At 41.5% G+C, this 12,453-nt stretch overlaps 1 protein-coding gene across 1 annotated transcript in view; it reads right to left on the bottom strand.

Moving 5' to 3' along the window:
- Positions 1-207: 207 nt before the first annotated feature.
- LOC306895851 (pleckstrin homology domain-containing family G member 3) overlaps positions 208-12,453 on the bottom strand; it is a 32,500-nt gene continuing 20,254 nt past the window's right edge. The window contains exons 7-19 of the mRNA XM_079459393.1: positions 10,750-10,900; positions 10,498-10,629; positions 9,800-9,982; positions 8,909-9,001; positions 8,748-8,834; positions 8,626-8,659; positions 8,314-8,415; positions 8,198-8,230; positions 7,178-7,308; positions 6,187-6,525; positions 4,147-4,260; positions 2,126-3,563; positions 208-1,884 (exon numbers count right to left, since the gene is read on the bottom strand). Of these exons, the coding sequence (XP_079315519.1) occupies positions 1,133-1,884; positions 2,126-3,563; positions 4,147-4,260; positions 6,187-6,525; positions 7,178-7,308; positions 8,198-8,230; positions 8,314-8,415; positions 8,626-8,659; positions 8,748-8,834; positions 8,909-9,001; positions 9,800-9,982; positions 10,498-10,629; positions 10,750-10,900 (3,589 nt within the window). The 3' untranslated portion in view covers positions 208-1,132. The remainder of the gene's footprint in view (positions 1,885-2,125; positions 3,564-4,146; positions 4,261-6,186; positions 6,526-7,177; positions 7,309-8,197; positions 8,231-8,313; positions 8,416-8,625; positions 8,660-8,747; positions 8,835-8,908; positions 9,002-9,799; positions 9,983-10,497; positions 10,630-10,749; positions 10,901-12,453) is intronic.

Here is a 12,453-nt window from a genome sequence, read left to right as displayed (position 1 = left end):
GATTCAACCCTTTCACATTAACATTGGAAGAACTCACAACTCATTTAACTGCCAGAAACAAACTCATTCAGATACCAGTTAAAAACACTGATAAACAGAGTCTTGCTCTGTGTGTGTGTGTGTGTGGTCTCATTTGACCACACACTCATCGTTGTGAATAAAAAATAGCCATGATGAAGGACAAGAAGAAATCCAGATGATAACGGTGTTGAAAGTGTTTTTAATTGTACATCTGTCTTACAACAGAGAAAACTAAAACTGAAATAAACAACCGGGTCATTTTTACAAACGGTCACAGCTGACAGATATTTACACCATTTCAAATAAATAAGAAAGATAAATGCATACAATAACAGTGACATCATGCCTAAGGATCAACCCCCATACCAATATGCAGAAAAATACAGCTAGCTTATCATACCAACCCCCAATAATAAAGAATATTCACCCAAACGCAATGACACAGTCTGTGGCCGTTCTAGAACATACATTAGTGTCCATTGAGTTGAATCACACAGACACTGAGTGTGGAATCATTTGACCTTTAAACAACACTAATGAATTCAATATACAGCAGTGTGAATTAACAACAGACATTCAGTCAACCGCTCAACATATTTTATACCAGAGATGGGAAATGACATCAATCTTCTGATTGTTTATCACAGATCTGGTGTGATCCGATTATAAACTCCAGTTTTCTGTTCATTAGCGTGATATGACCTGATGAGATTAAGTTCTTTCCTGTGGTCAGTGCAGATGACTGCCACTGTCTCTCAATACACACATCCCGATTTGGCTTAAAGAACGATATTCTGAATTTCATAAAGCAGGTCTCTTTCTTTTCTTACATAGTACAAGTGTGAAGACATTTGCAAGCCTTACTGTACACTAAATTACTGTAATTCTTGCGGCTTATCACTTGGAAAGAGTGAACTAAGACACACATGACTAGCCATGATTCAAAATAGTCTTAAGGAATGAATTACAGCACCACCGGGGTCATCCGCAACCTGTTTAAGATCTATTGCATTGGCCACATCTCTTTTTTTCTATAGTCATATGTTCTGTATGCAGCACAACATTAAATGTAAACGCTCTGAGTTTCTACTTCAATGTAACACAATAGACCTCATGTGTAAGAACTTGGGCTCTGAAATTTCTCCCGCAGGATTTTAACCAAGTGCTGTTGACTGGTCTCGGTTTCGTCAGTCGAGCAGGGTTGTTGACCTCCACGCACCCACGTGCCAAACCTCACGTCCTGCCTCGTGCAGTCTATCAACGCAAGTTCAGATTTAGCAATGGAATCCCATTTTAACCGACCCTCTTTACGGTCCTCTGTTTCCAGGCTCTGCTTGACCCTACAGACCTTCTCAACCATAATCAAGTCTTTTCCACTGGACAGAGTTATGTGACCTGTAACACAACAGCTAACCGGTTGTTCACGTATGTGTTGTGTTTCAAGACTGTGATCAAGAGAGTCTACTCGGCAAAGTGAAGGTACAGCCTCTGGATCAGTGTTTGTAGCTCTTTGCTCTGTGAAATAACATGAGGATGAACAAGACAAGGTACATGAAGCTTTAGACCTCTCAAGCTCATGATCCAGCGTCCTCTCGGGAAAAGATACACTACGGCCCAGTGGGTAATGATGAGAGACGCTCTTCTGACCTTGGTTGCTATATTTGGAGCACAACTCCTTCACATCTGGCCAGTGGAAGCTTTCCACCTGTACTGGGCTTTGCGGTCTCTGGATGTTTAATGTACAGAAGTAGGGAAACTGAGGACTTTCAGGAGAACAGATGCTGGAGGATGGACTAGTGCTCTCAGAGTCCTGAACAAGGCCCTGCTCATTCAAGTCCAGAGAGAGTGTCCTGTCAGGCAAGCCTACACACAAAGAATACTTATTTAAAGTCTGCTTTTGACAAATCAAGGTACTGAGAAATATAGTACTGAGACTACAACACATGCAGAAATAACCAATGACCCAAGTCTTGGCAGCCAAGTCTTTACACTTGAGAAACACCTCAGCAATCTCAAGTTACCTTATTGACCCTTAAGAAGGAATTGTTATGTATTGTTATTCTGGAACTCATGAAGAAGAATTCTATTCAGACACTTTACCCACCTTTCTCTTTTCCTGAAGGTTTCTCCTCCATGACAGAAGACAAACTCTTGGGCATGAAATGACTTTCTGTGACCTTGGGTCTCTGTCTTACTACAGGTCTGCTGTTTTTGATACGCTGACTGTATTGTCTGGCCAGCTGGAAGACTTTATTTTTCATCTTCTCCATGTCTTGCAGGATGAGGTCTTCTTCGTTGGCAGACCTTAAAGAGATTATTCTGGGAAGAGGACCGTTGTCGACTTCGTGTCGCTCCTGAATCTTGTGTTCCCGGTTTGGTTGGCTTTGAAACTCATGATTCTCATCCTTTTCCAAGCAGGTGTTGACTCTGGGAGGGGTCGAACTTTCATCCGACTCTTCCACTATTAGCAAAGGTTCACCAAGTCCACTATCAGGGCTAGTCTTACTGATTTCTGCTCTCTTCTCTTGATCAGGTGTCGTCGTACAGGAACACTCTGTGTCTTCCAAGTCCTGAGGTTCTTCAGATGACCCGAGTCTCTTGACCTCCATCTGTTGCCACACCTTAACCATATCAGACGCAGGACGAAATTCCTCATCTTTACTAAACATCTCATCTGCTTTCTGAGTCTGGGAGTCAGAGATACACTCTTTGGACCTGCTCTTACTTTCTAAGCCTGGCAGACTGAAGACAGCCCACGATGTTGGCCGCGTGATGGAAGATGGCCTCTGGTGCAACGCCACGTCTTCATCTGACGTAAGGTCATTGAGCTGTCGACTAAGATTGCGGACGAGGCCTGCGGGAATGTACGAGAGGCTTTCTCTACGTTTAATGGCAAAGCTGGCATCCTGATGTTCGGCGTGTTGGTAGTATCGTCTGATCTTATGTATGAGCATTCGTTCCTTTTTGGAGAGCGTGTCTTGTTTCTTTTGAGGTCTCTGGTCTGGTCTGAACGAGCTGTCGGGAACGTTCTGGTTGACTGGTTCTGGAGTGGACCTTCTGATCTCTTTGTCTTTCTCACGGGTCTCTGTACTACAGCTCAACAAACTGCTCCTTCTGCTTTCTGATCGAGAAGATGGGCAGCTCATGTCACATGACCCATCTGCTCCCAGACTGCTCCTGCGGGACAGACTGCCGGTAAACTGCTGTGAGAAATCACTGGCGTTGTCCAGGACAGATGAAGGCAAGAGGCCACCGTGTGCTTCAACTTCCTCGTCTACCTCCATGTCATCTATATCTCCCAAGAGTTGAGATGTCTCCGTCTTGTCCTGCACTTCTGTGGACGAGAAACCCACACTATCCTCCAAATCCTCTTCCTCTTCTCGTCCTCCATTGCAGAGATCTCTTATCACTGGATCAGTGTTGTATCTGGGGACGACGGTCCCACCTGTCTGTGGATAATTGTGTGATGGGCCCATCACATCCTCCTCAGTGACTCCGAGCGGACATGAGATCTTCGGTGAACCGTGTTGCTCAGATGAGCTCTAGAAAGCGGACAGAGTGCAAAGAGTTATTTCTGTTACTTTAGTAACTTATCAAATTATAACCGAGAGGATGCGAAGATAACTTAATTCAATAGACAACATTTCCCATCAGTGTCCTCTAAGTGTCCAGTATGAACAACACAATGGGCGTTGTTCATGAAACATCACATTTCTGCATGAATCACACTCTTTTGTGCATTCTCACATTCAACTCAAAGGAACAGACTTTTATTTCTGTAAACAAACCAACACAACAGTTTTAGGAAGAAACACGATTTGCCCTGTGAGATTTGCCAGCGCCTGATTACTGAAGGAAATGTCATTTGAGAAGAGCTTATCTGCACATCTCTGTGCTTGGAGGCTAGTTGATGTCCAGATGGATAGAATTATGTAGAGACAAAATAAACATAAGACATGCATTATCAGAAGACAAGAAAGGCTGTCAGATATCAAGAAAAGTAATGATACAGAATGTGGCTAGACTGTTTTATCATTCGTTTGGGCCTCAAATGTGCATTAAAACATGAATCTCCTGAAGCAGATTACAGGTGAAACTTTTCACATATTCAACACTTGACATTACCTGCTCAAAACAAGTCAAACTATCAGACGTCTGCTGACACTTCTCTTCATTAGCTGCTTGAAGTCTCTTGCTCATCGGCCAGTTCTCTGCAGTAATGCAGCATCCATCTCTGTCCTGAAAGAACACCATACAGAAAACACAGAACGGCTGTTTACAGAGCGTCACTTATTCTTCAGCAGCCAAATTATATTTCAACAGATTCGTTTAAAAGCATCAATGCATTTCAATGTTTTTCCACAGACAACTGACCTTCTGAAATTGCTTTTGTGCGCCATCAAACAATAAAATGGCAACCTTTGTTTAATGTAATCACGGTCGGTAAGCCATCCGACCTCCACCCCCAAAATTTGACAGTTAAATTTCCCTTTGAAGTTGAACTTCAATCAAAAAAATCTCATTGCGCCTCCAAGTGAAAAAACACTTTGAGACGCCCGGTGTCCTGTTTTACTATGCATGTGATCTTACGAAGCATGATGCTGTAACGTTCCAATTTTAACAACAGCGATTCATTACAGAAAAAAACTCCTTAGCCAGAAAGTGTAAAAACTGTTCACATGGAAGGATCTGTACTTAAACACTTATACATGAGAACAAAACACAATTAACAATTTAGCCTGCCATTAGCAATAGAGGCCCGTTTAGACCAAGAACGATAGCTATAAACACTTTAAAAAGAATAATAACAGGGTCATAGCTGTATAACTGAGAAATGATATCTCTGGGATCACTTTCAGAACAATTTTCTTTGCAGCTGACAATGTCATATTGTATTTATCAGATGCTTTTACCTAAATTTGCTAACATTGACAAATATTTTGTTGACAAAATCAATCAAAATCCATTTACATTTAAAGACCACCTGTATTTAAAATGTCAAACTCCAGCATCTGACCTCAGTATAAGTAAACAATTGTATTCACTCCAGAAATCAACATTTTATTATGCTACATACATAACATCCAAGTTAAAAAGTTAAATTCAACAAATTATTGGTACATAAACCTTAAAGATCTTAAATTGGGACTTTAGTAGCCACTAGCAGTGGGTTTGAGAATTGCAACCAGTCTCTCAGTCCTCTGCTCACCCCTCCCTTTCGAAACACAATGGTGGCCAACACAGTACAAAAAGATCTCGTCGGCTGGGACAGCGTGTCCGCTCATGTTGACGCACGGAAGAGATCAAGAGGAAATAAGAAAGACTGTAGAAAGACCCATGTCTGATTTATTACAGAAAATAAAGGAATGATTCACTTTCATCATTCATTTTCATGTTAATTTACTCACCCCTGTTGTCATCCAAGATGTTTATGTATTTTTTTTCTTTAGTCGAAAATAAAATTAGTTTTTTGATGAAAACATTCCAGGATTATTCTCCATATAGTGGACTTCAATGGACTCCAAACGGTTGAAGGTCAAAATTACAGTTTCAGTGGAGCTTCAAAATGCTTTAAACAATACCAGACGTCGAATAAGGGTCTTATTTAGCCAAACGACAATAAAAATGTATATGCTTTATAAACACAAAAGCTCGCCTTGCTCTGTTCCGCGATGTGCATTCACAACTTCACGTAAATTACTTTGAAAAGGTGACGCTTGATGAATTCAATGCATGTAGGACCGCTCTGTGTGTAGATAGAAATAGCTTATTCTAAGGTATTACAAACACAACGGTTCATTACGTAAGGTCTTTATACACATATGAACACGTAGTTTTGTATATTATATTGCATTTGTGTCAATAGATCCTCCTAAAAAAAACCACATTGCTCCTTTAAGGATGATTCCTGAGACATGTAACAAAGATTAATGTTTGAACTTGTTTTTATTCTGAATTTCTATCTTATCAGGCTCAATCATGCATCTGCAGGTGTAGTGCAAACTTCAAAGGGTTTCACTGATTAGTGGTCACGCATGCAGATGTGCCCACAGGTTAGGTCATGCAACATGCAGTGTTTCGTGACAGTGTGAAGCGGAGGTAACGTGTGTGTTAGATGAACGGCACAGAAGGAATCAGAAAGGCCCAGGTGACCGCGAGTCTCACCGTTGTGATTGGATGTGAAAGCAAAGCTCTGGCTCTATACTGCAGAGCGGCCAGAACTGAAGAGGTGAAGTCAGCTACCTGCTCATCCTCCATCAGAAGCTCCTCTCCTCCATCATCTGCGATCTTCTGTTCCTCCTCCCGCTCTTGGTGAGGTCTCCTTTCGTCGGGGTCGTACAGCGAGCCTGTGCTGGATTCCAGATCTACATGGTTCTGCATCATTTGAGACCTCACGTCTGCAGACGGCGGAAGTAGACGTTGCTCTTTCACCACTAACAGAGCGCCTTCACTGTCGGCGTGCTGGGTGATACACACAGTTGTGGGTTGAGAGCCGGCGTGTATCTCCATAGCAACAAGACTGAACACGTGAGGCTATAACTGAACTAATCCTGAGTTTAAAATCACAAGCATGATCGAGAGTGCATGACCACATGAGAAAGTCTGGATTCATTTCAAACCACGAAGGAGAAAGAAACTAAGATCACATGAATACTCAACAGGTCTCAAATACAAATTTCAAACTACCAAGTACAAACATCCATTCAGGTAGGATATAAGAGCACGTTACGCAAATCAAGGAATCAAGTAATTATTCACACCTTAATGCAAACCTTTCGATTATTTACACAAATGAACAAACACGAGTGATGTTTCCCCATCAAGATTCCAATGGAACTAAATCTCGCTGTAAACATGAATCTCAGATCCACTCCAGACAACCGAACCATCATGTAATGACTCTTCACTCTGTGAGGGGGCATCCAGTACCTCAGTGTATGATTCTTATCCAAACACTCAACACCCTGCTGACCAAAACACTACAGAAACCCTCATTGAAACTTTTCTTTTTTAACGCCATGTCAGCTTCTATGCCAAATAAATCCTCAAAAGAAATGTTTGGCTATAATGGGAGTGATCCTGGTGTTAATGGAAACTATAATGGTCTCTATGATGGGTTTCCTTGATGGAACCAATATAGTTCTTTAAATCATACTGGAATAAAACACACTACATACAGAAACATCCTTCTGGTTTTAATGGTGAACAGCTGATGGTTTATTATGGTGAAAACCATTTGAAGGTCTATTGAAAAGCATGCCTTACGACGTCTTACCTTAAGACTTCCTGATCAATGTCCAAAGACGAGTACCATCATGCAAAGACAGAAAAACAAATCAACGTTTTATTAATACGAGATGCATTTCAACCACAGCTCATTGTTTGCAAAGCTCGCGGTCATGAACTAAACATTACATCGGCATTGCATATATAAAATGAAAAAGTGTATTTAAGATTTCCAAATCAGTTCTGAGGACTCGGACACTCCCGCTGCTTTCCAGCAGAGAGACAGAGGTTGGAAGGGACAGCTTATTTGGATAGATGATAAAATTGCAAGACAGAAAGAAGGAAGTGAACGAGATAACACTGTTTGGGTTTTGCCTTTTATTTTCTGCTAATTCAAATGCATAATGGAGCCGAGCTGACGGCAGCCAAAAACAGATTTGTGGGCTGAAAAGAGCGAGCACATAACAAAGGGTCTCGCTGATAGACCCCATAATTAACATCATTATGTGTGCGGGAGGAGAATGAGGGCTACGGCCTTTGATCTGACACAGACGAGTCTCAGAAAGCTTTGATGCTAAAGCGGGCGAAGGCCACGTGTCACCCACATCAACACAAACACGACGCACCTGCCATCAATCCGGCACAAACATCCCATCAGAAACTTTCTTTGTTTACAAACCGCATCTGTGATCTTTGGTTTATTAGCGGCTCGGTTGGGTCAAGTTTGATTTTGATCAGATGTGATTAAGTGGACATTAACTAGCTCAATGTGATATGAAACAAAGCATTTCTCTTGATCAGATATTGTGTCAACTCAAACGTTCGCTTTTGTTTCCGTGTGTTTGTTTGAAAGATTTAAATACAAAGAAAAAACTAAAACACACATCTATTGTTTTGGTTTGTCTTACATACGTGTCCTTTGAAGACCCGATAGGTTAAAACCATTTACCTCTTGAGCTCTGTGTGATCTGTTTCCCCGGTTCTGTCAAACCAAACAGAGAACACCATGAGAACTAAAACTGTTCTGGAGACAGAACTTGAAGATGATGAAGCACAAGCACACACCTGATCTTCTCCGCTCCTTTAAAGCACAGGCAGAGAATTCATCAACAACACAAGATGTCGTTTTCTTCATCCTGTCCGGACTGTAGCGATGCTTCACCAGACCTGACGGAGAGACAAAGAAATATACGGAGAACAATAATGAATTGCTTAACAAGACTAGTTAGAAATGTCTCATTTAGGCTATTCTTCTTCCTTTATTAACTATATGCAAAACATTTCCAATCGCTGTGGCGCGAGCTCCTATATAAGTTGCTGTCTTGGAAGTGACCGGTCTATAAAGACGGCAGCTTAATAGGGTCAAACTCAACTCACATGTCGAATCCATGTCTAATATGGCGTCTTTGGCCTAAAAAAAAGATGGCAACACATATCAAAGAGATTATAAGTCCCAGCACAACGGATAGAGTCAAACATGTGCTGGATGTTTTACGTACTTTCTGTGGAATGACAGCGTGATGATTCTCTAGAATGAGCCTCTTTATGTGATGAGCCCAGACTTTCTTCTCCTCTACAGTTCTGGCCTGAGAAAAAGACATGTGTGACATTTGTGTTGACGTCTGAATGAAGGTCACGTGGGCTGTGACATCACACTCACCTGAACCATGAGCGGCTGTTTGGGCTGTTTGTAATGGGTCACGCTGAAGCGCAGAGAGTCTTTGGCACTTTCAATCAGCATGAGTGTGGAACACTGAAGACCAACAGGACAAATATTGACATTCTCTGTTTCTTTGCCATAATACTTCATTTTTTCAACTGACAAAAGGTTATGTCAAATCTATAAACCACACGGGAGAAAGCTTTATAAAAATAAACAAGTTCATTTCATGGTGGATCTATAAACGGTCCGATTAAATCCTTAAAACAATTCACGAGTTTGCCCCCGCAAATTCTGGCTGCGGATAATTAGGATTTATGCGTATTTGGTGTACTGTCCGGGGAGAGGGCTCTGAGCTCCCGTCCAAGCCCGGAGCGCGCCCCCTTTTACCGGGAAGGGAGCCCAGACCGAGCCCTGAGCGCCCATCCCCCCGGCTGCCAGAGGCAGAAAAAGGAGAGGAGTCGGGGTGGTGGCGGGATTGCGAAAATCGGACGAGAGGATTGAGGTGAGGAGCTTCTCTATATTTATACGTGTTCTGCTGACGCTGGTTGTATAATTGGTGTGATTGGCGATTATGTGCTCGGTGTGCAGTCATTTACCAGGGCTTCTCCCGAACTTTGTTTATTAAACATCATTTATTTTGTCATCAGTGCTAATATACATCATTATAAGCAATAATACCACATATTTTATATTCTGTTTTTAAATCGTATAAATTGTCTAATGTGCTATAAATTAAAAATCCAATTGAAGTGAATAGTTTACTCCAAGATTCCATGCTTTGATATTTTCCTCCTAATGCAATGACATCTTTAAATGTGACACGAGTCTAATCTACCTAAGAGATTTATCTAACCGTAAATCTAAATAAGGAAACCAAGCATCGTGTACCGAGATGTGAGATTTGTGGACATAATGTTCTCCTCGTTTCTTGGTAATGAGCAGCATCTTATCGAACAGAAACAGGGTTCTCTCGTTCTTGGCCCGGTGGACGTGAAAGGTTCCCTCCAGAACCAGTTCACCATAGCTGGTGAGATCCGGACCCTTCCAGTGGATGAGCAGAGACTGGATCTCCTGTGAGCAGATGAATGAATGAACAGATCCTCCAGACTCATGAGTCATGACTGTGTTGATGATGTGTTAGTATGAAGCTCATTAACATCACAAATTAAATACAGTCATATTTCACCCGAACTCATTAACACTTAGTTGAAGCACAACACCGATTCTCTGCTTTAGAGAGTAATATTACCCTTTACTTCACTCATTTACTCTATTAGTACTACATCACTACTCAAATCTTACATCGCGAGACAAAAGCAGTTTGTCTGCATATTTAAAAAAAACTTCTTTAACTTTTACATCATTCACTTAATCCTGGACATATCGCCATAGTAAAAGTGACATAACCATAGTTTACTACATGATTAAACTATAAAACTGCTTTACTTTGGTGTGTTTAATGAGACGTATCGTCAACAGAAATCACAGATGGTACAGTCTTGAAACTGATAAATCAGAACGATGGCACAAACTTGATTTAGATACGAGGTCACAATAATGATGACAACCTTTCAACCCCTACACACCTGAAGTCTCACAGCGTGCTCGTGTTTTCGCTTCATGTCGTTGATGTACCAGGCCACTCCTGTCATGGTGTCGATGGCCTCTATCACCACATCATACCCGTCTTCCTCAGAGTCAAAGTGTTTGGCTATTTCCTGGAAAAAACTAAACTCATGAGTCTGGGAGAGAATACAGCTGTGGTGAAGGGTCGTGGACCCAGAACACAACAGACTGACATCCCTGTGAACATCTGCAGAAGGTATGGTGGTCTTTACCTGAAGCAGCAGGTGATATTTAAGAATCCTCTGAACGGGTTTAAGCAGGTAAGAACCCAGAGGAAGAGAACGTCTACAAGACGCCTGATGATCCCTTAAGAACTTGGCCAGAGTTTTATTCCTCAAACACTCCGTGAGCACTGCCACTGAACTACACGCAGAGAGAGACAGAAGGAGATCAATGGTGTTAGCTTTGAAAACTACAGAGAGAAGCAACTGTTTGCTTTCTTTTCTCTTCATCCAAACTAACCTTTGTTGACCCTGGACAACAAAACCAGTCTTAAGGCGGGCGTACACGGTGCGAATTCTGATGGTCGGAAGATCGTATGTCCACGCACACGTCACGAGTGAGTTTATCTGAAAATCATACGGACGAGGTGATATACGACACGATTTTACGACCTGCCGATTTCCGAAGCAATCGCACAAAGTTCCGCGCCAAAAACATGGAGTCAGAGGAAGATTTGCTTTTTTTGTGGCAGCATTGGCTTGCGAAAGAATAAAAAAGAAAAGAAAAAGAAGGGCATGGCAAAGAGTTTGGCTGAAGAGCAGAGAAAAGCATGGACATATATAAAAGCATATATAAAAGTTTTTTTATATTTTTTGAACAAATGTTATTGCTGGATAGTCTAGGTATTATAATTGTATACATATTGTTTTTACAGGCCAAATGTTTGATATGGAATAGCCTACATATTGTATTGTGGGAGAAAAGTGATGCAGAAAACTGCCTTCAGGCCTTTTGTTATATGTTTAAATCCGCTGTAAAATATCATCACGGATGGCCCTGTACACGCTGCTGGAAACATCATACAGCGCTCGCTGTTCCTGCCAGACTTCGGCGAGTTTATCCTCTTTTTCAATAGTCCACATTCGCTGTGGCGCTGCCATCTTTGTCTATCTTCTTCTGTGGTTTTCCTAGTTCGTGATTGGTCAACTTCAGATAGATCAACAAATCGGCTCGTTCAACCGCACACATGTCATGAATTCAAACCGATAGCTCATGAACTTTTAAGACATGTTTAAAAATGTTTAAAAGTGCGAACTCGTACGACAGCAAAATCGCACCGTGTATGCCCGCCTTTATGGGTCAATTTTATGAAATTGAGATTAGTTTCATAATCTGAAAGCTGGATAATAAATCTTTCCACTGGTGTGTGGGTTGTTAGGATGTGACAATAAATGGCTGAGATACGACCGTTTAAAATTCTGGAATCTGAGAGTGCGAAAAAATCAAGATATTGAGAAAATTGCCTTTGAAGTTGTTAGTCAGAGGTGCTGTAGCAGGACATCCACTCACAGAAATATAGTTTTGATATATTAAGGGTTGGAAATTACCTAAATATCTTCACAGAACGTGATCTTTACTTAATTTCCTAATGACGTTTGGCATAAAAGAAAAATCTATAATTTCGACCCAGACAATGTATTTTTGGCTTTTCCCGTGCTACTTAAGATCCAGGGTCACAAATATCCTCCTTCTCATTTTTATCAATATGCTACAACCTCTTACATTCACAGGGTTCTATCATGTAATAGAGGAATTGATTACAGCGAGACGCATGCAGACCGCAGATGGCGTCTCTCAGCAGGCTCACTTCACTCAAACTGTCTGTCTGATGTTTTTTATGAAGGTCGATATTGACTCAAAGGAACAATCTGACACGAGCGTCCACTGGCACCACAATAGATCGAGGCTTTACT

Source organism: Barbatula barbatula (assembly GCF_947034865.1).
Source record: "Barbatula barbatula genome assembly, chromosome: 6".
NCBI lineage: Eukaryota > Metazoa > Chordata > Actinopteri > Cypriniformes > Nemacheilidae > Barbatula > Barbatula barbatula.
This window is presented reverse-complemented; position numbering and strand designations above follow the sequence as displayed.